Consider the following 26,554-nt stretch of genomic DNA (forward strand, 5'->3'; position numbering starts at 1 on the left):
AGACACCTCAGAAGCTCGGCTGAGCTCAGCTATGTCATCTCTGTGACATATAAAGTGTACTCTACTTTCCAGGAACCATGCTTTTTTCGTTAATTTCTCTCTCTTCTCAGGAAGAAAATAAAAAGAGTGTATCACTATTTCTGCCAGGGCTGTGGAGTCGGTAAGCCGAAGCTCCGACTCCAACTCCGACTCCTGAATTTTATCAGGACCGACTCAGACTCCCGACTCAGACTCCTGCTCCTTCATAAATGGCCAGTCATATACCAGTGGAGTTATTTAGCACACTGGCTCAGCAGCTTCTCCCTAATGTCCTACATGATCCTGGGGCGACTTCTGAGTGAATAAAGGAATACTGTATATAAAGCAGCTTCTCCTGTGTGTGCAGTGGATGCAGCTAGTCTCCAGCCTCCATGTTCTGAACAACTCAGAACTAGACTAGATGGAGCTGGTGGTCTTTTCCTGCTGACAATCTTCTATGTTTCTAACTAAATATTCACCATACTTAAAGAAACACAGCTAACAATGCCAGATACCTGTAATATAGAGGTCAGCCATAGTGAGATACAGGGGGTCACATAGTGATATAGAGAGAGGTCACACATAGTGATATAGAGAGGGGTCTCACAGTGATATAGAAGGTCACTGTGGGGGCACGCAATGGCACGCGCACACACACACACACACACACACAGCCTGCTGCAGCCAAAGCATACACACACACACACACACTCTGCTGCAGCTATAGCACACACACAGCCTGCTGCAGCCATAGTGTGCACACACACACACAGCCTGCTGAAGCCATAGCGCGTGCACACGCACACACACACCCTGCTGCAGCCATAGTGCACACAAACACAGCTTGCTGCAGCCATGGAACACATACACAGCCTGCTGCAGCCATAGCACACACACACACACACAGCCTGCTGCACATCCATTGCACGCACACACACAGCCTGCTGCAGCCATAGCACGCACACACACAGTCTGCTGCAGTCATAGCACACACACACACACACACCCCCTACTGCAGCCATAGCGCGCGCGCACATACACACAAAAAATCTTCTCCCAGAGAGAAAACACCACACCGAGGACAGAGGTTACTGCTACACTACTTATGTCTTCTCCTCCTCCTCTATATTACACAGGATATCTTCATATTACACTGCTGCTCATATCCAGCATCCAGGAAGAGAACAGCACAGATCTCCCCCCACACAGTGGACTCTTTCAGCTCAGAAACAAACTGCCAAATAGTGACCGACCACTTTTCCATGACCACCCTTATCTAGTAGGGCCAGTGTCCTATTAGAATGTTGCTCATAATATATATTCATGAGCAAAACTTGTAAAATTCATATCAAAATTAAATTCTACATTTTTTTCCGACACCAGCCAAAACTAGCTCCAACTCCACGACTGCGACTCCACAGCCCTGATTTCTGCAATGTGCTTTGCCACAGGAGGCCTTTGTCCAAGTGAAGGGCTTCTTTCTGGAGGCATGACTGGTTTCAATGTCTAACAGCAGAGTCAAACTCGCAGTCCGCCAGCTGTTGCAAAACTACAATTTCCATCATGCCTGGACAGTTAAAGCTTTGGCTGTGCAGGCATGATGGGAATTATAGTTTTGCAACCGCTGCAGGGCCGCAGTTTGACACTTGATTCACTTGAAACACAGAGGACATTACCCTGTAATCACATTGGGCACTAGTAGTCTGCTTACCTTAGAAATGAACTCTATAACTTCAGCTAAAGATTTGGTAACCAATGACACAGAGGAATCTGACCAAAATACCTAAAGTAAATAAAAAACAATTTGTGAAAATATTCACACATATAGGTTTAGTAGAGTTAGTTTTACCAAAGTATGGTTTATCAGCCTAAACATATCTATGCTGAGGGACCATAACATAATGCACTAGGATGTCTGACACACTACCCAATCACTAATTAAAAGGGTTATCCAGATAGGGTAAATTATATTTAGGATTGTCGCAAGTATACAAAGAATGAAGTGATGCCTACCTCTCTGCGCTTCCCTGGTGTCTTCCTACAGGTCTCCAGGCCCCCCACTAAATTATCCTGCCTCCGCTTCTGAGTCAGACTTGTCTCGGCAGTGACAGCCTGGTTAGCCAGTCACTGGCCATGATGCTGTCCCATCTAAGACCCCCTGCGATGGAGAAACCCATGGCCGCTGATTCCCTCCCTGGCTGCTCGCTAATTCTGACAGTTTAAATTTACTGTAGTCTTAAAGTGACACTGTCACCCCCTTTGTGCATTCTGACATCTCTACACAGGTGTAAACGGTAAATTTAGCGTTTTTCATACCTTATTTCATATCATATGTCATGGTGTTTGTTCAAGTAAAGTATCCTTTTATCAACTGCAGATTGTATTAAGGGGGCGTGGGCTCGCGGGATTAGTGCCACTTAGATCCGCCCACAACGGCATCGTTGGCCCCGCCCCCTTGGCGCCCATTGGTTGGCCTATGTAAAGGAGGTGGGGTCTAGACCTTTCGGCCAGCCTATTCAAATGGCTGGTGAGGGGGTGGGGCCAACTGTGGTGTTGTGGGCGAGGCTAAGTGGTGCTTATGCCACAAGGCCCCACCCACTTAAAACAATCTGCAGTTGATTAAAGATGACTTTTTACTTGAACAAGCACCATGACGTATGATATAAAATAAGGTATGAAAACTGCTAAATTTACCCTTTACACCTGTGTAGAGATGTCAGAATGCAAAAAGGGGGTGACAGTGTCACTTTAAATAATAACGATAATCATAGGACTTACTCTTCAATGTAAGTTTGTTTTTTTTCTACTTTCATATCCAAAATGCTGTACTGTTTCACCCTTTTAACTAAGCGAACACTAGTTACCTCAAAAGAGCAGTCAGCATTCTTGTCTTTCTTCTTAGGTGGCAAAAGCTTAAGTTCAATCTTTTCAACATTCACTAAAATGAGACAAAAAAAACAACAACAATTATTACTCAGATAGTCGAATTTTACCTTCATAATTGATAGATTAAATGTATCATGGCTCCTAGAAAACAGAACCCATTGTGAGCACACCTTAAAGGTACTTATACACATTATACTAAAGTTAACCAGCTGTATAATGAGTATAGATGCCTCCCAATTCTTCATTGACAAACCAGATAAAATTGCACTGCTCGACCCCTTTGTTCTTAGAGGCATAAGCCAGCACCAGAGCAGTCTGGTTGTGGCTTAGCCGCCGCCCCCCCCCCCCCCCCCCATAAAGAACACATGAACGTTCAACAATGCTGAACAATTATGATTATAGAAAGGACTGGAGAGATAAAGCTGGCCATACACCTTCAATAACAGACAGCTAGATGACAATATGGCTGCCAGTTATCTCCCCTGACCACCCCCTGTCCTTCTCATACACAGGAAAGTTTCACGGCAGAGCATTCCTGTGTTCTCTGTGGGTAGGGAAGGTGTAAACTTCAGTGAGAGCTCTTCTATCTCCTGATTTTACATCATGCCTGACCCCTATCTATGGTTGGGGGAGCCCTTTAAAATGTATACTGATGGGAGTGGCGGGTACAACCATGAAAAGTGTATGGGGACCTTAAAGGGGAACTCCAGGTCGAGGTTAAATAAAAAAAAAAAGAAACTTCTGCAGAAGCATATAGCATTACTTACCTATCTATCCCAGTTTTGAAACTAACAAAAATCTATTTTTTTTTTTTTTTTTGGGGGGGGGGGGGGGGGGGGGTTGTTCTGTTTTGTGTTTCTGTACTTCCTGGTTGAGCATTTCCCAGAATGCAGTACTGGTTCCAGAATGCAATGCTTTCCCTCAACTGTTCATCACAGTCCTCCACCCTGCCCATTCCCCAGCCAAATATGTTGCAGAACATCTAGGCTGTGTTCACAAATTGCAGATTCATTGCGTTACTGAATTATTTGCAGTACGTTATTTTATTGTGGTCCCACCCACACAGCACACTATATTCTCTACCTGTAACACCACAAAGCATGCTGTATTCTCTACCTGTAACACCACACAGCACGCTGTATTCTCTACCTGTAACACCACACAGCACGCTGTATTCTCTACCTGTAACACCACACAGGACGCTGTATTCTCTACGTGTAACACCACACAGCACGCTGTATTCTCTACGTGTAACACCACACAGCACGCTGTATTCTCTACGTGTAACACCACACAGCACGCTGTATTCTCTACGTGTAACACCACACAGCACGCTGTATTCTCTACGTGTAACACCACACAGCACGCTGTATTCTCTACGTGTAACACCACACAGCACGCTGTATTCTCTACGTGTAACACCACACAGCACGCTGTATTCTCTACGTGTAACACCACACAGCACGCTGTATTCTCTACGTGTAACACCACACAGCACGCTGTATTCTCTATGTGTAACACCACACAGCACGCTGTATTCTCTATGTGTTACACCACACAGCACGCTGTATTCTCTACCTGTAACACCACACAGCACGCTGTATTCTCTACCTGTAACACCACACAGCACGCTGTATTCTCTACCTGTAACACCACACAGCACACTGTATTCTCTACCTGTAACACCACACAGCATGCTGTATTCTCTACCTGCAACACCACACAGCATGCTGTATTCTCTACCTGTAACACCACACAGCACACTGTATTCCCTCCCTGTAACATCACACAGCACTGTATTCTCTACCTTTAACAACACACAGAGCATTGTATTCTCTCCCTGTAACACCATACAGCACACTGTATTCTCTACCTGTAACACCACACAGCACTTAACACCACACAAGAGCTCTTGAGAAAGAAGGTCGGAACCTTTGAAACGCGTTGAGGACATTATTGCCTCCTACAGCAATCCGTACTGTGACGTCACAGAGGACTCCGTTCAGGATTATCCCAGCAAGTGGTTGCACGCGCCACCGGCCGGGGCGCACGCTTTGCAAAGAAGTTACAAACAACTACAAAGGACGTAGAGAACTCTAACTTATCCCGTGGACCTTAAAGGAATTTGAAAGAAAACTAAAGCCTACCGGATGCAGTATTGGCTGATACGGAGGATCACAAGTCAGAGCACAACTAGTACACCTATGTGGTGAGTGACTCTAGTTTTTACAAGCACATGAATGATAGTATGTGAATTAGTTAACCATTTCATTACAATATGGTAACCTTTTAGCGCGGCACAACATTATTATTATTATTATTACCTTGTATTATAGTTTTATTGAGTGGGAGCAGTAACCACTTGTTGGTAGCCTGCAGCTATACGGACACTGGTATTCTACTAATAGCTGTGTCTGTCAGGAGCGCGGTTGTTTTTTATACATTTTTTATATTAAGAACTTTTTCTTTTCAAATCCACAAACATTACAATTAAGCATCTTTTATTTTTGAAGTTGAGCCCCACAATAAGGAGTTTATCCGATATTATCTTACATTTGATATATTGGTTATGCCTTGTTTTTTGTCCAGGTGGGATTTGCAGTGCCGGCTCTGATCCTCTCGGCCAATTACTTGTGTTACTGAATCCTTTTTGTGAATACGCAGCAGTACTGCAATGAAACTCCAACATGTGTGAACACAGCCCTAATTTCACTGCAGACTTTTGCACAATCAGTGAAGTTGCAGCAGCTGCTTCTGGCCGGTCAGAGATGGTGAATCACTCAGGGGATTGGGGGATCCAGCCAAGCCTCCTGGGACATCACGCACTGCCCCCTGTCTGCATCATCAGCCTGCGCTCAGAAAACACACACAATGTGAGACAGAGGCATGGAATATTTGTCTCCTAAGGTGGGAGAGCAGTGGGAGGAGGAGACAATATGGATTGGCACAGAGATCATTTTTCTTCACTTCCTGGATTTCTATCAGCTACCAGTGTGGCAGAACCGTACAGATACGGTAATACATTGTATAGACACATCTATGTAACTTTTAATGTACTTTTAATAGAAAACAAATTTTCCTTATCTGGATCTCTCATCATAACAAAAACTATTTCTCCTGTACTGTACTGACACTGTAAAAAAAATATCAAGACAGGAGAAATAATTGGTAAAGAATTACTGTCAAGACTAGAGATGAGCAAAGCACTTAAAAATGAGCAAATTTCACCACAAATTCACAAATATTTGCAAACCGAACCTAAACCAACCGCACTAAAAACACTCTCATTTTGGCTTTGCTTTTGTTAATGAAAAATAGCAAAACGAAGATAGAAGGAAAATATGCTGTATTAAAGGGGTAGTGTGACGGTAAACAATTATTCACAGAATAACACACATTACAAAGTTATACAATTTTGTAATGTATGTTATGCTGACTGAAGATCGGAGACGAGTCGGCACGTGACAGGTAATGTATAGCGCACCACACTTCCGGGTACACGGGTGGGGGATGGTGGGACACGGGGAAGGGGGCCATTCACAGACATTACATACATTACAAAGTTGTATAACTTTGTAATGTGTGTTATTCTGTGAATAATTGTTTACCGCCGCACTACCCCTTTAAGTAAATATAAACTAAACAGACTGGCGGCTCAGCCCTATGCTACCTGACTACTCCACTTGACTGACCTATTTATTTTTATAAATACAAGAATTGAAAACATTTGTGCCTATGTCTGTGACCACTCTCGGGACCTTTTCCTTGCCACGACTGGTGAGAGGTGCCGTAGGCACCAGTCTATTATTGTCAAATCTATCTCTCCCCTGGTTAGCTATAATTTAAATGAGTTTTAATATTAAAATCAACACACAGTAAAATGAAACTAAAAGTAGCGGCTAAATGTATAATACTAGTTGTAAGCTGTCAAATGGCCCAGGCGATAATGGTGTGTTTTATCTGACAGATTTTTTAAAACAAAGCCAGGAATGGTTTTGAAAAGAGGAGAAATCTCAGTCTTTCCTTTATGACCTGTTCCCTGGTTATAGTGTGTTCCTGGCATCAAAAATTTGTCAGATAACTCTGTGTTAATGCACCCTAAATAGAGATGAGCGAACCTCGAGCATGCTCGAGTCCATCCTAACCCGATTGTTAGGCATTTTAATAGTGGTGTCTGCTGAAGATGGATAAAGCTCTAAGGGTGTCTGGAAAACATGGATACAGCCAATGACTATTTCCATGTTTTCCACATAGCCTTAGGGCTTTATCCAACTTCAGCAGCCACCGCTATAATCAAATGACAAACGATCGGGTTCGGATGAAATCAAGCATGCTCGAGGTTCGATCATGTCTAACCCTAAAAGATGACGTGTAATTGCAAGTTAGAAGTAAATTCTGCTACACAGATCAGATGAATAAATACAATAACAAATGGCGGATTATGGTGCTCATACAGTCCATACAATACTGTTTAAACATATTCACTGTTATGCACAGTTCAAGAGATGAATGCAGAGGACAGTAGGTCACTATAGAAGTAGCAATCGGCTGCATCAATAAAACATGTATTGTAAATACCTCCATGAGGACGCGCTGCCATGAGTGACATAGATTGCTCCCGAGAACGCTCTGTTATTAGGACTGGTGAGCAGTTTTTACTATGCCTGATCTCTCCCCCGGAGCAACAAGAAAGTGCATACAATACACGGCAGATACAATACTGTCCACGGCACAGTATTGTATGGACCATACCTGCACCATAATTGGCCAATTGTTACTATATTTTATCCATCTGATCTATGTAGCAGCATTAACTTAGAAAATTAATTGCTAAATGTAAAATACTAGTGGTTAGCCCTGGCGGTAAAAGATAAGATGTAATTGGATGATATAAGTAAATGCTGCTACGTAGATCAGATGGATAAAATACAGTTCATCCAGGGGAGAGGTCAAATACAAGACAAGGAGCTTTATTAAAATAACCCAATATTTATTTAGATTATATAAAATCAGATAATATTGAATCACATGGGAATGGGTATTACTTAAATAGTTATATCTTCTGATTCAAGGTAAGAAGCCCTGTTGTACACTGCCTTTACTTTAGTAAGCAATGAGCTGCTGACAGGTCTACAATAAGCTGTGTTTCAGCATCAGGTGACCAACAAAACCACTTACACTTTTGCCAAAGCAGAAACAATTAGGGTCCAATTACACTAAGCGATTTTTAACAATTAACGATCGCAAGCAAGATTGCTTACCGTTAAACTGAAATCGTTGACCATATTGCACAGAAAGATAATTGTTAGTTACAATCGGTAACTCCATCTGTTCCCCGCAAAAGAACGAACAATGTGCAATTACACTGAACAATAAATGAACAAATGCGGAACTACAGCAAACGAATGTGGAATTACAGGGAACGATTAACAATGATTTTAGGGTTCGATCTAAATCAACGATCGATGACACATGAAAAACTTCTCAATTGTTGCCTGCCTGTTAAAATTCGTACAATACAACAATTTTCCACATGATAATCTGCCCATGTAATAGGGCCCTTAATGGATTAAAAAAAAAACCCTCACTTACGTAAACAAATGAAATCCCCCTTTGCTAAGCTTATTATGTCTTTTTCACTTTCCAGCACCGCAAGTTCTAACATTTACCCATACCCTTCCACTTCATCCACATCATCTTATATTGCCTGGATAAACTTCAAGGACATGCTTTTTTATCAACCATAATAATCCCATAACTATAGGTAACACTAGGCATTGGGAAGTCTGGAAAAGCTGGATGACATTCTGTGGAAGCTGTCACAGAGGCCATATCGGTTAGGATCCAGCTTTCTGCTCCACTCTGTAGAGACACACTCTACAATAACTAAGAATTTGCCACATCTGCATTTTTCATTGTCTGTAGAGAGAAGAGGATTTTGCTTTCTGCTTATATTTTCTATTTACTTAGAACAAGTCATCCTGCCACAATACAATGATGGCTTTTATTCCAGCAGGGCAGAAGGTGAGAGATGCATTAATGTGACCTCCTCATATACATGCAGCTCCACCAGTAAAGAGCGTGGCGGCTGCAAAAAAACATTCTACGTCAGCAAATGCTGATCAAAGAATTTCTCCTTTGTGGCTGCACATGGTTTCCATACAGTACACAGGGAGTAAAATGCTTCCATCTGCAGCAGCGCCAGTGATGATTCATCCACGGGAAGCAAGCAGCACTGCCAGATGTTATTATTCACAGAATTTCCACTCCAACATTGTCTAGACCTGGGATGCAAGACTCGAGAAAAGGGTCTGCTGAAAAGGAAAGAAAGAACCCTGCTGCTAACTGGAGGGTGACTCTCAAAGTCAAACAATGCACTGGCATAAAAGGTCCCTATACACTTTAAATAACTGACAGCGATCGATCATTCAGCAATCGGTTATCTCTCCTGCCCACCGCCCATCTTCCCTATATACAGGAAAGTTCCGTACAGCCAAGAGTTCCTATGTTCTCTATGGGGGATGAGAAAGGCACTGTAAGATAGCTCTTGCTGTGGCTTATCTCTCCTGAAACAAAGGGGTCGGGTGGTGATTTTTCATCCCACTCAACTCCCTATCTCCACCGACATAATCTGTCGATAGATTATCCTACATGGGCAACAGTTACTGGGTGTCAACTACTGCAGGCTGCCATTAATGTCCTTAGGGATGTCATACTGCCTTTCACAGATTCTGAATGGCATATAAACCGATAAGGTTTAAAGGGAATCTGTCACTACGTTTACTCCATCTTAAATGAGGACAGAATAAGCTGCTGAACAGATCGATGAATTACTCATCATTCTATTCAGCCGTTCTCCTAAGATGCAGGAGAATAGGATTCTTGCCACTGCCGCCCCCCCCCCCCCCCACCTGCTGATTGACAGTTAACTGCGCACATGATATCTGAAGCCGCTGCACAGAACAATGTAAGTGATACATTATTTTGTTCAGCTTCTATGTCAATAGTTTATGCTACCCTTAGATAGGACGGCATAAACCTACTGACGGTCTTTTTAAGTTCCATCTTTCTTTCTCCACTGCTCTGTAAGCAGCTCTGGATAAAAGAGCTCTAGTTTCCTAAAAGACATGGGGTCGCTGCAGTGCAAGGATCTTAACTAGTAATATAAACAGATTCTGTATTTTTTTTAAATCCCTATTTTGTCATCAGTAATGTCCTGGTAATATATATTCCAAATTACTATGTTAGTAACACTACTTGTGTGGTGGAATGTATTCTCCTAGAAAAGACCAATCAATACCATCTCCACCCATTTAGGAACAGTCAGTGTATATCCAGCGTTTGTCCTGTGGATCAGCTGCACAAGTTTATTAGTAAGATTCTGTCCCATTTAGGTCTCATCCACGCAGACATGGGCAAGACAGAAATGCACGGTCTGTGAATGCCAGTGGTCCAAGGATGTGCTGCAGAAATCATGGACTAGGGCTAAGCCCTTCTGAAGGGGATAAGCAAGGAGGCTGGACCACAAAATGGACCAATCCTACTCTTTTGCGGAAATGATTGGCAGCCACACACTGATCTGTTTTTAAAATGGATGTGTGGACAACCTCATAAATATTAACAGGTCGTTTTTCTGTCCGTACATCAAGATCCTGACAGAAAAAAAACTGGTGTGTGAATGAGGCCTCAGGCTACTTTCTCACATGACTGCGTTTTGTTTTTATTTTTATGCATTTTCTCTTCTGTTCTCAAACGTGAATGTGGGAACAAAGCCTTACTGTGCAACAAACATAAAATAACAGTGGGATAGATATGGAAAACACACTTCTCATCTGCACAGTGTGTATTCATCATCCTGGAAGGACACAGAACACAACTGTAATTTCTACAAATGCAGAGCTTAATGCTGGACAAATAACAGACGTGGTGAGAGGAAGCCGCAGGAATATAGAAAAATAAGCAATCCAAGCAGAAATTGGATGGAAACACACTTGTTCAATTGGATGCGTTAACTCTCGGTTTCATACTTCTCATGGGGGGGGGGGGGGGGGAAAGGGGTCCATGGAACCCTGCCTGAGAAACAGAGAAACTAACTCTGCAAAGGTCACTCTGAGGCTGGGTTCACACACAGCATTTTGATCAGCATTTTAGCCCAAATGATAACTGGGTAGAAAACAAAAGTGCAAACCTTTTCATTTAAACTTTATTCTTCCATTCAACTTTATTAAAACCACTCCTGGTTTGACAAAAAAAAAAAAAATACTAGTCTTAAAAGGGTTGCCTCACAAATGGGGGTGGCCCACTTACAAAACAGCCCCCAGCCACCATAACAGCTCTAGAGAACAGTTGCTCCTATGTATTAATTCCAAACCCACCACTACTCCCAATTACAGCAAACCGGGTTCGGGTTTGAATCAGCATTTGATTAGCTGGGGCTGCTGAAGTTGGATAAAGCTCTAAGGTTGTCTGGAAAACATGGATACAGCCAATGACTATATCCATGATTTCCACATAGCCTTAGGGCTTTATCAACTTCAGCAGCCACCGCTAATCAAATGCCGAAAGTTCGGGTTCAGATCGACTCGAGTTACGTCCGGCGCCCATAGAGAATGAATGGCTCGGGCGGCCTTCACCCCGACACAGGGAGTGACAGGTCTCCTTTAAATTGGTTTGCAGAAACACTAGTGAAAGTGGCTACAAATATTTGTATCCATGTTCTGTTTTTCGATGATCATCAATGCTATGTGAATCAGTGTTAGGCCCCGTTCCCACTGAGCAAAGCTAGCGGAATTCCGCGACGGAATTGTCCGCCGCGGAATGCCGTTAGCCTCCCGCTCATAATGGGACTCTATGGGAGGCGCGCGCTGCTGCTCTATACGCGCTGAAGAATGAACATGTTCATTCTTCAGCGCGGACAGGGCAGGAGCGCGCGCCTCCCATAGACTCCCATTATGAGCGGGAGGCTAACGGCATTCCGCGGCGGACAATTCCGTCGCGGAATTCCGCTAGCTTTGCTCAGTGGGAACGGGGCCTTATGTGAAGAGCTAAGGTTTCGTACTCTCCCCAGCAATGAGAGAGTTAACCTGTCCACATAGCAGATTAAGGGTATACCCAGCAGCTGTTGGGGCAGCATGCCTTGGCTTGAATATTCAATTTATGATAACACTGTGGAGATCAGATAACAGGGCAGTAATGTAGCCTAGAGAAATACAGACTTTACAGACAAGGAATAAGACACAGAAGTTTGCAAGTTCTAGGAGGTTTACTCTAAAGCCGCAACTATGGGGTATCACAATGACAAATGCCCCTTCCCCCATTAAAACTGTTTATAGAGATTACAGTGATATTGTCACACTCTTTTCATATAAGAAGTTTTCAGCACCATTCTTAAGCTTATATTCTGGACATTTCATATCTTACCGTATAAAGGATTTCTTTGTGGTCTCTCTGCTCAAAAATGCATGTTATTGTTGGTGGACAGTGGCGTAGGGGCGGCACCTCCCCCGTCTAGGTCATTTCAATCTATTTCCCACACCCTCCACAGCCACTGGAATAGGCAGATCTAGAGGTCTAGGCCCCGTCCCCTCTAGGTAAGCCCATCCCAATGGCTCCAGAGGGGGCAGGGCCTAGACTGTGATGACGTCATGGTGGGGTGCCGCCAATGTGGGCATTGATATGGGGTTACACAGGCGTAAAGCGCTGCCCTTACACCACTGTCCATCAACAATAACATGCTTTTCTGAGCAGAGAAACCACAAAGAAATCCTTTATACGGTAAGATATGAAATGACCACAATAGAAGCTTAAGGGGGTTGGCCATTTTATAGTAAAATAGTTCAGTCTACAGTATTAGTAAGTGTACTCACTGTATATACTGACAGCAGCTCCCTGTGTACATCATAGAGCTGAAATCAGACTCCTCTCCTTAAGGCTGTACTGCCCTGCTCTGTGGTGCGTCTGACCATAAGATGGCCGACATGGAGGAGCATGTGACCATGCCCTGTCTCTAGTGTCCTCCATAGGCATATGCAAACTCAGTAATGGGCACTAGGTGGCGGGGCACGATTACATACTCCTCCATGTCGGCCATCTTACGGCCATCTCACCACATAGCAGGACAGCACAGCCTGGATGAGGGGAGTCTGAATTCAGCTTTATGAGGTACACAGAAAGCTGTCATAAGTAAGTGCAGTGAGTACACTTACTAATACCATATACTAAGCAATTTTATCATAAATTGGCAAACCCCTTCAAGAATGGAGCTGAGAACGCCTTATAAAAAAAGGGGGTGACAAGATCACTAAAATAAAGCCACACACCCTTTTTCACGCCTCCTAGAAAACCTGGCTGGCCCTGCACCTGGCGCAGGTATTGCGCAACAAACGTGCTTCCAGCAGGTATAGATTCCAGCAGGTATAGATTAGTATAATTATTTATGCCTGCGAGCAGGCGTAAATCATGATAAATCAGGCGCGGGAGGTGGCGAGCAGAGGTTACCGCAGGTGTATGCCGGGGAGAAGGGGCAACTCTGCCCTCATAAATCTCCTCCAAATTCTCCAACATTAAAATAATATTATGAAAGAATCATACAATGTATTGTTCTTCTTCAAGTTAGGCCTCAGAGGGTATCTTATACTGGGGGCAATCCTGGCAGCTCCTGCACAACCCCGGTTTGTGACCATTTTTAAAAACTATGGCCCAGATTTAAGAATCTGCCCGATACCAAAAATCTTCTATTTTGCCCTAAACAACCAATTACGGCTCAGCTTTTATTTTACCAAAGCTCAATATGATAGGAACGCTGAGCTGTCACTGGCACTTGTGAACGCACCCTAACAATATGTGTTCACAAAATATATATTCAAGGGTTTGAAGTGAATGTACAGCTAGATTTACTCAATAAACAGTTCCATATTTAAAACTGTACTGGTGCAATCTATTCCTCATATTGCTGCCTGGGTCCTGAGATTTGTATATATACAAATTTGCTAGTTTGGTGGATTGAAGGCAGTCCCAGCACCCCCAGTTCACCAATATCTCCTCCCCTCAGTGATGCACCAGGTGGGGGACAAACTTTGGAGCACTGGGGAGGAGATATCTGTGTACTAGGCCCGCTTCCAGTGCACCAAACAAGCATATTTGCATATATACAAACCAGAGATCTTGGGAATGGCACCGCGCAGCGATAAGAGAAATAGAGGGCACACTTACAATGTAGGTAGTGGCAACGATCAGGCCGTATTGTATGGTACAATCCCTTTAATGCTGATCAGTCAAAGATAAAATCTACAGCAGAAAATCCACAGCATACAGTGTGTGTGCACTCTCTTAAAGGACAACTCCCGCGGGACCCCAAAAAAAAAAAAAACACAGACACACACAGACACCATACTCACCATCTCTCCGGTGACGATCGCCACTCGATTCGCCCGCCGTCCGCCTCTCCGTCGCCGCCTTCCGCCATCCAGCGATGTCTCCAACTTCCGGGTCCAGGGGATGGAAAAAGCTGCCAGTGCGCTTGCGCACCGGCAGCCTTTTCATTGGCTGGAGCGCATCACATGGCTTCCAGCAAGCTCAGCCAATCAGGGCTGAGCAAGCTGGAAGCCATGTGATGCGCTCCAGCCAATGAAAAGGCTGCTGGTGCGCATGTGCACCAGCAGCCTTTTCATCCCCATTCACTTTGCATGAAGACGCCGAGGAGGAAGAAGACCCGGACCGCCCCTCGGCTCTGACGTCGTCGTCACCAGATGCCGCCCCGGAGAAGAGGACCGTGACGATCGTAATAGGTAATGTATAAATTCCTTAACTTCCGGGGTGGGGGGTCGGGGTCCGAAAGTGGGGGAAGGGGGCCAGGCCGGGTATTTAACCACATTACAAAGTTATATAACTTTGTAATGTGTGTTAAATGAGCAAAAAAAATTTTTTGTGGGAGTTGTCCTTTAATGTTGCATGCAATGTTTGCAATAATTCTGCAGCATATATTGCACGTGTGAACATAACCTAGGGTTACAATTACTGTATTGTATCCACTGGGGATTACTATGGTACAGATGTGCTGTACTGTGTTTATTTGCATTAAAACTAATCAAATACAGTGGTACCTTGGTTTAAGAGTAACTTGGTTTAAGAGCGTTTTTGTTTAAGAGCTCACACTTTTTCAAAATTGTGACTTGGTTTAAGAGCATTGCTTTGGTTTAAGAGCTCCCTGTACTGGGTGGGAGCAAGGGAGGGGCATGGTCAGCATAGCGGGGTCTACAGCACTGTACTCTGACCCAGGAAGTCTCCCTCACCTTCCAAACCATAGCAGATCCACTTCAGGCTGGAGCTTGCATCAGGGGACAGGACTGTGGAGGTAATCTCTTCATAGCTGTAACCCCTCTCTCCCCGGACAGAGAGTGCTGCATGTATGTGCCCACATCTGTCCTGCTCATTCCTTCATGCTCCCTGCAGTCTCCGTCAGCCCTTGTGTTTCCCATCCTCTCCATTACTGTACAGTAACTTATAATATCACATATTCTGCTGTTTCTGAATGTTTGTTTCATTTGTATTACATGTTATTCAGAATAATAAATCATTATTTTTGGGGTGTGGAACCAATTGTCTGCCTTTCTATGATTTGTTATGGGGAAATTTGCTTTGGTTTAAGAGTGGATTTGGATTACAAGCATCCGTCCCAGAACGAATTATGCTCGTAATCCAAGGCACCACTGTACATTGAAAACCAGCTGCATATCTGCTGCAGATTGGTTGCACATCTGATGCAAAAAAAATCTGCAACAGATCCACACCTGTGAATGTACACCGAGGGTATTTTCGCATGCACTCATGGGGGGATTTTCTTCTGGAGTAGTTAGGGAATAACCAAGATCAAAGTTGGAGGGGGGCTTCATATAAAATGAATAAAGCAGCAGTGCGTATCCATTGCCTGCAGCTTCATTCAGCCACGATTTTGGGGTCCCCAGTGGTCAGACCCCTCCACTATCACTTAGTTATGTCCTATCCTCTGGATACTCTAGACAAAGCATAGCTATTCCAGATGCGAATACTTCTTTCATGTGTCGCAGATTTCATGCTGTAGATGTTCAGCTATTTATTTTGATAAAATCTGCAGCAGATTTAGTACGTGACGAAATACCCAAACAGCAAGTTCACATGGGTGGGGTTTGTTATGGATTTCACCTGCATTTATTTTTACATATATACCAAAGCTAAAAATACATGGTGAATCAACAGCAAAATCTGCATTTGAAACCTACAGAGGGAGTGTAACACATTACTATTGTCCCGGCCAAAAACATAGCTACAAGGCAGAGATTAGTGAGGAATTCACCTTTAACATGATGCATCTCCAGGCAGGAGAGTCACTATCACTGCGGGCCATTTTTTTTGGTTGAAGATTAGTGCAGTCTTACCACTGCACCAGAATTTAGAGGTAATTTGTGCCAAAAACTGAAGCACCATGTGCCAGAATTCTGGCGCACTTTAAGGCTGTCTTCACACATAATGAGTAAGTAGCAGCTTTCATGCTGCCATTTTCGCAGCAAATACTTGATATGGTTTGCAATACTTGGTACCATTATAATCTATAGCCCTGCCTTCTCCCGGAGGATTTTCATTCTGCTGTGAAAATAAACTGACAACCGTATTCAAATAATTAGCTGCTGTGCCGCTAAAAATTTTAAACAGCCTGGAGAGGATTTATCAAGGGGTGAAAAATTTAGACTGGTGCAAACTGCCCACAGCAACCAATTGCAGCTCAACTTTCAGCTCTGGTAAAATGAAAGAGGAGCTATGAATTGTTCCTGTGGACAGTTTGCACCAGTCAAAATTTTACACCATTTCATAAATCTGGGCCCCCATGTTTACCAGTCAGTGCTCCCTTGTCGCGCTCCTGCCTGAGTCTCCATTCCTGCTCACTGACAGCCCGATCAGCCACTCACTGGCTGCGGAAGGACAGCACAGTGACTGGCTGAGTGGGTTGTCTGTAAGAAGGGACAAAGACTAGGGAAGGAGCGCGGGCAGGTATGCATGGGCTGATTATTTTTTTTACTGGCACGGCATCAAATTAGTTTAAGGAGACCTATTACCCCCCCGTGCCGGGGTGAAGGCTGCCCGACCCCCTGCTAAAGACCCTTATACTTACCCCTTCTCTCCAAGTCCCGCTCCTGGAGCCAGTCCGGGGGCGAAGACATCCCCGTCGGAAGCCCAGCGCGCGCGCTGCATAGATGAGTCCGATGCCCATAGAGAATGAATGGAACCAATCATTCTCTATGGGCGTCAGACTCAGCTCTGCAGCGCGCGCACGGCTTTGGGCGGGGATATCTCCGTCCCGGGACCGGCTCCAGGAGCGGTGGGTAAGTATAAGTGTCTCTCTCGCTGGGGGGGGTGGGGGTGACAAGTTCCCTTTAACTATGGCTGTCATTACGTTCTTGCAGCAGAATGAAAATCCATAAGAGTGCAGGGCCATAGACCATAATGGCATTGCATGCAAACCAGTTACGTGTGAAGGCGCCCTAAGCCTAATAGTTAGTCTAAACTTAGAATAGCCAATGTAAGAACGCAACAGGTCAACCAGCATTATACACCTTGATAAATCCTGTGCATTTTTGTCTAGTCTACATTTACTTGGTTTTAGTAAATATTGGCCAATTTTCCCTGCAGTGACACTGCCACTGCTCCTACTGAATTCTCCATATTGAAAACTGCTCATTACAGCACATCTCTCCGGAGACTAGTCCTGAGGGGTCCACAAGCAAGAAACCTTCCTTAAAATCTCGAACTAAAGAGGGGATTTATCAAGAGCAGCATACATCTCCCTTCCCACTAACTTGGTAATAGGGCACAGACTGGGTAAAACTTGCACATTGTAGGTAGCTTCTACTAGGATTAGAGTAAAAATATTAAAATCAGCCTATTTGAACATTTGGAGGATTTTTGACAATTAGAAGTATATAACCCTGTGAATGGGTAAGAATGTCCAGTCTTACCTTTGGAGTACTTTCCGGAAGGCCTCTTGGGTATCGGATCTTCTATGGAATGTGCCGATGTGTATAGTGCATTTGCTAAACTGTTACCAACACTGCTTATTGAGGTTTCTGTTCTTGTAGTCATCTGTGAGACAGAGCAGATACAATACATCATGCAAGACAAGCCACTGGGAACAGTCACTGCCTGTGACATCAACTGGGAAGGATTACATTTTGGATTTTCCATTAGAAACATTAGGGACTGGTTTTATGTATATAAAGCTTAAAGGAGAAGTGCCCATAAAACAAAAAAAAATGCCAGAAAAACAGAGGGGTAAAGGAACATCATAAAGTCATTTTCATACAGCATCCGGCTCCTCCTGCAGCAATGTCACACACCTAGATGGCTGAGCGGCAATCCATCAGCCAGGTGCTGGCTGAAAATGAAAGCCATCAGAGAGGTACAACGGAGGCACGGGGATAGGTAAGTATACTTTGTTTATTGTGTTCCCTCTCCCCCTGTCTTCCTGTAATTTTTTCACAGCTCCGATAGACTCCATTCTATGATTTGCCAGATTCCGCCCTCTGCCAAAAGAATTAACCCACTCATTCTTTGGGCCAACGGCGCAATCTGGCAAACCATAAAATGAACCCTATGGTAGCAGCAGAGATGTGTGCGACCGACAGATTCCGCGAGCAGGTGCGAGTTGCGGAATCTGTGACTGGTGTTCTGTCGGAATTCCGTAGTGTGCACATTCCCTTAGGGTACTATTACACGGAACGATAATTGGCCCTATCCGGCCGTTTATCGTTCCGTGTAATAAACACAATGATCAGCCGATGATCGTTGATATAGGTTTGGACCTATAATTTTTGGCCACTGACCGCACATCGCTATGTCTAATAGCTGTGTGAGGCTGACGATTTGCAAAGTAAATACATTACCTATCCATGGTCCAGGGCTCCTCCTGCGCTCTGCAGCTTCAGAGCAGCTTGTCTTACCTGACAGGCCGCTCAGCCAATGACTGGCCGATACCAGCGCAACATAACCGACAGGCCACTCTGAAGCTGCAGCACGCGGGACACGAGGAGAAGCGGACCGCAGTCCTGGAGCATGGATAGGTAATGTATGTCAGTTTAGCAAGGGCTGCAAGGACATTGGTAACGATGTCCATGCAGCCCTTGTTAAACGATTATTGGGCCGTGTAATAGGTCCAGTAAACGAGAGCCAATCTAGCAAATCAGCACTCGTTTACAGTTAATATCGGGCCCCCATTGGCCCGTGTAATACCACACTTAGATTGAAGAGCATGACCTCATACAGCCCTGATGATTATGCCATCATTTACCCCAAAAACTGGCATTAACTGTACCTGAAAACTATACCAGCTCAAAGCCAAGATGAATTTCTATTTGTGGCTGGTAGAAAGCCACTGACAATGTTTTTCTTAGAGGGATTGCTTAGGCTTAGAAAAACATGGCTGTTTTTTTTTTTGAGAAATGACACCTACGAGTCCTGATTTTGCAGCTCAGTTCCACGGAGGACAGACAGTTTTTGCAAGAATGTATGTACCCCTAGAAATGTAAAGGGCTGCTGAATATGTTGTTCTACTCCTGGATAACCCCTTTAAGAACAGAACATATAATGCCAGTCTTTGGTAAACTCACGCTTTTTGTTTAATTCCTCATTATTAGGATCTCTGCTTGCTCTGAGTGAATTAAAACATTCTTGTTTAGACCCAAAAGCTAAAAACCTGTTTATACCTAATACTCCTCACAGCTGAGGGACTGTTACATTGCATCAGTTTAGACAATCCTGTGTGAGTTACACATGAGCAGAACCGCTACCTCCTGGGAAGGTGCTAGATATCAGTGTAACTAGAAAGTGTCCAGACTGTTAAAGGAGTCCAGACTGTTAAAGTAGTCAAGATTATTTCTTGATGAGCCATGCTGCCAGGGCTTGGGGAGACAGGACATTAATGTATATTTACCTGCCCCGCACCGCTGCAGCGGCCAGTCCCCGGGCAGCCTGCTTCGCACTGTGGTCAGCGTTTTCCAACATCTGTTGATGTGCCGTTTCTATAGGAAATGGCCAGTCAGCAAGGACTCTATGCTCACCAGCCATTTCCTGTGAGAATGGCACATTGGCAGATCTTTGCCTCTGTCAGCACTTTGAATAGAGGCTGCGGCCTGGGAACCGGCAGCTGCGGAGTAGCAGGACAGTTAAGTACACATTACTGTCGTGTCCCCCACAGCATTGCTAATTAAGGGTGCGTTCACACCTACAGGATCTGCAGCAGATTTGATGCTGTGTTCAGTTATTTAAAAATCTGCTGCAGAAAATCAGCTGCAGATCCTGTAGATGTGAACGCACCATAAAGAAGTATTCTGCTCAAACATAACTTTTCATATGTTGCTTCCCATGGTAAGATTAACTATCTATTCAGTCTCCTTTCCCCAGTTCTGAGCTGCTTCTTACTGCTGAGAACACAAATCTGTGTGTGAGCTTTTCTCTCCATCTCCCCCTCCTCCTCCCTTCTGAAACAGCTGATGTAAATAAGTACTGACAGGCTTTATCTGCAACTTTGTGGCTTCTTTGTAATGCTGGGAGGATTAATGTGGGGTAGAGTTGCTGAAAAACTCATTGCGAATAAAGGGGAACTCCGGATAAGAAAAACTTGTTTTCTATTAAAAGTTATATAGATATGTCTATACAATGTATTATCGTATCTGTACAGTTCTGCCACACTGGTAGCCGATAGAAATCCAGGAAGTGAAAAAATGGCCCCTGTGCCAATTCACATTGTCTCCTGCTCCTTCTGCTATCCCCCCTTAGGGTACAAACACACACGGCTTATACGCTGCGTATTTACTGCTGCGATACGCAGCAGATTAGATCTAAATAACTGAACACAGTATCAAATCTGCTGCGTATCTGCTGTGTGTGTTTGTACCCTTAGGAGACAAATCTTCCATGCTTCTGTCTTGTATGTGTTTGCTGAGCACAGGCTAATGATGCAGACAGGGGGCAGGGCGTGATATAACAGGAGGCTTGGCTGAATCCCCCAATCCCCTAAGTGATTCACCATCTCTGACTGGCCAGAAGCAGCTGCTGCACTAATTTTACTGATTGTGTGGGTGGGGGACTGTGATGGTCAGCTGATGGAAAGCATTGCATTCTGGGAAATGCTAAACCAGGAAGGACAGAAACACAATAAAGAGCACCCCCACCCACCCCAAACAAATGGATTTTTAGTAGTTTCAAAACTGGGATAGACAGGTAAGTAATGCTATATGCTTCTACAGAAGTTTCATTATTTAACCTCTACCTGGAGTTCCCCTTTAACCCTCCCAGCATTACAAAGTTGCAGATAGGGACGTTTTTACAGCAGCCATCTCGGAAGTTTTTTTTTTTGTGTTCTCAGCATAAAGCAGCAGCTTATAACTGGGAGAAGGAGTCTGAATAGACAGAAACAAGAATAAAAGAAATTGTTAGTCTCACCAAGGGCAGCAACATATGAAAAGTTATATTTTTATATTTGAATGGAATACCCCTTTAAGGTGATATTGCCACCCTCTTCCTTTATGTGCGGCTCCCTGCACCATCCACAAGCTTAGATGCTGCACAATTAATACCTGTATAACACTTGTCTGTGTCTTCTTTCTGCTCTAAAATCACTTTGTTTTGACAGTGTCATCTAGGCGGGGTTTCACAGCAGGTGGACCCTCTCCTCTATATGGACAATGTCATCCAGGCAGGCTTCATGGCAATTGGGCTCCATCTAAGTGCCACAAAGCACCTAGGTGCCACTGTCCACTGATAAAATGAAGCAATTTTAGAGCAGAACGAAGACACAGACAAGTGTTATACAGGTATATATTGAATGTAGCATCTAAGCTTGTGGATGGTGTGGAGAACCACACAGAGTACGGGAGGTGACAATAAACTAAACCCCTTTAAAGCTATAAAGCATTGTTTCAACTGGACACAACTATAAGGGTATGTTCACACTGAGTAACACAGGTGGAATTCCGCCTGTGTGCCATAGCCCGTCTATGGGAGAACAAACGCTCCTCCGTAGCCGCCGCTCTCTGCTTAAAGAAGTGACATGTCACTTCCTTGAGCGGAAAGCGGCGGAGGAGCGCGCGCCCTCTCATTAACTCACATCGGGACACTGAGCACGGCGGGATTCCGCGGTGGAGAGATCCGCCATAGCATTCCGCCGTATTTGCTCAGTGTGAACCGGCCCTAACAAAACAATGGTCACATTCACTAACAGACAGCAGAGGACATAAAAATGATCAGAACATAAAATACACAGGGGAAGATTTATCAAACTGGTGAAAATTAGAACTGGCTCAGTTGCCCCTAGCAACCAATCAGAATCTACTAGAAAATGGCAGAACCTTATTATACACACATTAACCTTTATTGCATCAAACTTGACACCAGATCAACTCAGCACTTATATATAATTTAGTTACTTAAAAAAAGCTACAAAAACCTTATTTGGTTTACCAACATGGAAGTGATATGGTTCATCAGGAAGGGATTTGTACAGCACAGAACTAGTGATGTTCTCAATCTTTCCACTCACATGTGGTGTGAGCAAAAATATTTAAAGGGAAATTCCCTCTAATTGCGGCCAGCTCTGCTATATTTATACAGCAGAATGGAAGCACAGGAAGCGAAGTGACCATTACTCCTGTATACCTGCAGGCACTCTCCCCCAGTGCTATCTATAGAAGGCTTTGCCTGACTGCCAAGTAAGTGACATTTCACTGATAAGCCCCCAGCAAGACACAAATTGATCATGGCCGCCTCTTACACCAAGGTCAGCAGGTGGCAAGTGTGTGACCACAGGCTGTGACAATCACCCTGGAATTCACTGTGGGCAGTCACGGGCCTGGGGTGAATATGCCAGGCTGTGTCCTCACCTGACATTTGGGTTCACACTGAGCTCTGTAACCAATCCCACTGAATGCAAGGAAAGACTGCAGCAAATCAAGTGACAGCGGCCGCATGTGCTGGTGAATAAACTGAATGCCCTCCCCAACTTCTAACACCACAGCACCTTGCATAAGATATGTCACTGTGGAGCCCTGGCATAGGTCACGGTCCTTGGGCTGCTGTCAGACAAGGGAAGGGGTGTCCTGGCCTATGAGACTCCAGGGTAGTAGCACAGGAGCTATCAGCCCCACAGTGCCCCCTGACCTGTACCCACCAGTCCTAGTCAGACAATGCTTATTCCACCGCCTCACAGTAAGTTTTAGCGCCAAAGTGAGAAGAGAATAGGTAAGAGCAGAGGGTTTCTATCAGCTTAGGCTGGATTCACATTGCATGGTTTAGTTACTCATCTCTTGTTGTATAGAACAAGATAGTAGTTTGGACTACTGAGTCCAGTCATTAAAAAAAACAAAAACATAAAAAACATGTTGCAATGCATTTATCCCCATAACGTCTATAAGAAAGTCTAAAAGTCTATAAGAAATGGATTCTGCTCTAATATAGCGACTATTTATATGTATACACTTTAGTTGTATACACACATGCAGTGTGAACCTAGTCTTATTATAGAGCACATGTCACAGTGTAACCTGTACACCTACTATACACTGTACCCTGTGCAAAAGACAGGGGGCTGGTAGGTAGACTCACAAAAGGCAGCTGGAGGGGGTATAGTGACAGGCGCCAGAGCGAAAGAAGCAGGGTAAAAAGGTGCCCAAAGGGGGGGCACAGTGGTAGGCTGCCAGACGGAGGAGAGGCACAGCAACAGGCAGGCAGAAAGATGGGCACTAAAAATGACTCCAGCAGGGGCACAGGCAGGGTGAGTGGCATAGTGACAGGCAGATGAGGTGGGGATACAGTGACAGGCAGGGTGAGTGGCATAGTGACAGGCAGATGAGGTGGGGGTACAGTGACAGGCAGGGTGAGTGGCATAGTGACAGGCAGATGAGGTGGGGATCGGTGACAAGCAGCCAGGCAGGGTGAGTGGCATAGTGACAGGCAGATGAGGTGCGGGTACAGTGACAGGCAGACAGTCAGGGTGAGTGGCATAGTGACAGGCAGATGAGGTGGGGATACAGTGACAGGCAGGGTGAGTGGCATAGTGACAGGCAGATGAGGTGGGGATACAGTGACAGGCAGGGTGAGTGGCATAGTGACAGGCAGATGAGGTGCGGGTACAGTGACAGGCAGCCAGGCAGGGTGAGTGGCATAGCGACAGGCAGATGAGGTGGGGATACAGTGACAGGTAGGGTGAGTGGCATAGTGACAGGCAGATGAGGTGGGGGTACAGTGACAGGCAGGGTGAGTGGCATAGTGACAGGCAGATGAGGTGGAGATACAGTGACAGGCAGGGTGAGTGGCATAGTGACAGGCAGATGAGGTGGGGATCGGTGACAGGCAGGGTGAGTGGCATAGTGACAGGCAGATGAGGTGGGGATACAGTGACAGGCAGGGTAAGTGGCATAGTGACAGGCAGATGAGGTGGGGGTACAGTGACAGGCAGGGTGAGTGGCATAGTGACAGGCAGATGAGGTGGGGATCGGTGACAAGCAGCCAGGCAGGGTGAGTGGCATAGTGACAGGCAGATGAGGTGCGGGTACAGTGACAGGCAGACAGTCAGGGTGAGTGGCATAGTGACAGGCAGATGAGGTGGGGATACAGTGACAGGCAGGGTGAGTGGCATAGTGACAGGCAGATGAGGTGGGGATACAGTGACAGGCAGGGTGAGTGGCATAGTGACAGGCAGATGAGGTGCGGGTACAGTGACAGGCAGCCAGGCAGGGTGAGTGGCATAGCGACAGGCAGATGAGGTGGGGATACAGTGACAGGTAGGGTGAGTGGCATAGTGACAGGCAGATGAGGTGGGGGTACAGTGACAGGCAGGGTGAGTGGCATAGTGACAGGCAGATGAGGTGGGGATACAGTGACAGGCAGGGTGAGTGGCATAGTGACAGGCAGATGAGGTGCGGGTACAGTGACAGGCAGCCAAGCAGGGTGAGTGGCATAGTGACAGGCAGATAAGGTGGGGGTACAGGGACAGGCAGGGTGAGTGGCATAGTGACAGGCAGATAAGGTGGGGGTACAGTGACAGGCAGCCAGGCAGGGTGAGTGGCATAGTGACAGGCAGATGAGGTGTGGGTACAGTGACAGGCAGACAGTCAGGGTGAGTGGCATAGTGACAGGCAGATGAGGTGGGGGTACAGGGACAGGCAGGGTGAGTGGCATAGTGACAGGCAGATGAGGTGCGGGTACAGTGACAGGCAGGGTGAGTGGCATAGTGACAGGCAGATAAGGTGGGGGTACAGTGACAGGCAGGGTGAGTGGCATAGTGACAGGCAGATGAGGTGGGGATACAGTGACAGGTAGATGAGGTGGGGATACAGTGACAGGTAGGGTGAGTAGCATAGTGACAGGCAGATGAGGTGGGGGTACAGTGACAGGCAGGGTGAGTGGCATAGTGACAGGCAGATGAGGTGGGGATCGGTGACAGGCAGGGTGAGTGGCATAGTGACAGGCAGTGGTAGGAGGAGGGGGGGGTAACAGTGACAGGCAGGGTGAGTGGCATAGTGACAGGCAGATGAGGTGGGGATCGGTGACAGGCAGGGTGAGTGGCATAGTGACAGGCAGTGGTAGGAGGAGGGGGTAACAGTGACAGGCAGGGTGAGTGGCATAGTGACAGGCAGTGGTAGGAGGAGGGGGTAACAGTGACAGGCCTCTGGAGGGGCAGAATGACATGTAGCTTGGTGGGTGCACAGTAACAGTTACCTTGGTGCAGCCCTTGCTGCTGCTGCTGCTGACAGTGGTGGTGGGCAGGGTTGGGGGCCCCGAGCTGGCACCGTGCCTCCCCTGGATGTGGGCCAGCTCCTTGCGCAGCAGCTGCTTCTGGTGGAAGCTGAAGGCCGGGTGGTTGGTGGCCATGGTGAAGAGCAGCAGGAACTCGTCCCCGGTGCGGCCCTCATTGAGCTGCAGGCCCAGGTTGTTGATGATGGAGTCGATGTGGGTGAGGGTCCGGCACAGCACGCCCGCCGCCTCCCGGTTGTCGGAGGCCAGCAGCGCCAGGGACACGAGCAGCTTGCTCCGGACCACCTCGTCCGCCAGGTTGGTGAGGCTGCCCAGGTCGGCCGGGTTGTTGGCCTTGATGTCGGAGTCCCGCAGCGAGTGGTAGTCCTTGCGGGCCAGGTCCTCCAGGCAGGAGCCCAGGAAGCGCAGCTCCAGCGGGAGGCACAGGTCCAGCAGGCCGCACAGGAACTCGATGCGCTGGGAGGAGGAGAGCTCGGAGAACCAGCGGTACACGCCGTCCCTCTGCAGGGGGCAGCGCTGCTTCTCCACCATGGTGCCCCGGGACACACCCGGCGGCGGCTGCTGAGCCCCAGCTCTCTGCGATGCACCGAATCGCCGCCTCCCGCTCCGGCTGGGCCCGCCTCCTCCGCTCCCGCCCTCCCTCCGGGGCTGCTGAGCGCTGCTGAGCGCTGCTGCTGCGATCTCACCGAGCCGGCCCCGTCTGCTGCATCCTCCGCTCACCGAGCTGCGGTCATGACACCTGCGGGGACAAGAAGACTTGTAAGGGCGGCTGGAGAGCACCGGGGAGCACCGGCTATACAGCGACCTCTAACATCACCGTATACACGGGTCCCCAACTGACGGACCGTCACTGGAGTGCCGGCGCCAGGACAAG

The 26,554-nt window shown here is 46.1% G+C and overlaps 1 protein-coding gene across 1 annotated transcript in view; it reads right to left on the reverse strand.

Moving 5' to 3' along the window:
• Positions 1 to 26,321, reverse strand: part of LOC138789790 (zinc finger CCHC domain-containing protein 14-like) — a 54,369-nt gene extending 28,048 nt beyond the window's left edge. Inside the window, exons 1-4 of the mRNA XM_069968601.1 lie at positions 25,645 to 26,321; positions 17,892 to 18,015; positions 2,883 to 2,956; positions 1,730 to 1,801 (exon numbers count right to left, since the gene is read on the reverse strand). Of these exons, the coding sequence (XP_069824702.1) occupies positions 1,730 to 1,801; positions 2,883 to 2,956; positions 17,892 to 18,015; positions 25,645 to 26,211 (837 nt within the window). The 5' untranslated portion in view covers positions 26,212 to 26,321. The remainder of the gene's footprint in view (positions 1 to 1,729; positions 1,802 to 2,882; positions 2,957 to 17,891; positions 18,016 to 25,644) is intronic.
• Between the last annotated feature and the right edge of the window lie 233 nt (positions 26,322 to 26,554).

This window comes from Dendropsophus ebraccatus, chromosome 4 (assembly GCF_027789765.1).
Source record: "Dendropsophus ebraccatus isolate aDenEbr1 chromosome 4, aDenEbr1.pat, whole genome shotgun sequence".
In the NCBI taxonomy this organism is placed as follows: domain Eukaryota; kingdom Metazoa; phylum Chordata; class Amphibia; order Anura; family Hylidae; genus Dendropsophus; species Dendropsophus ebraccatus.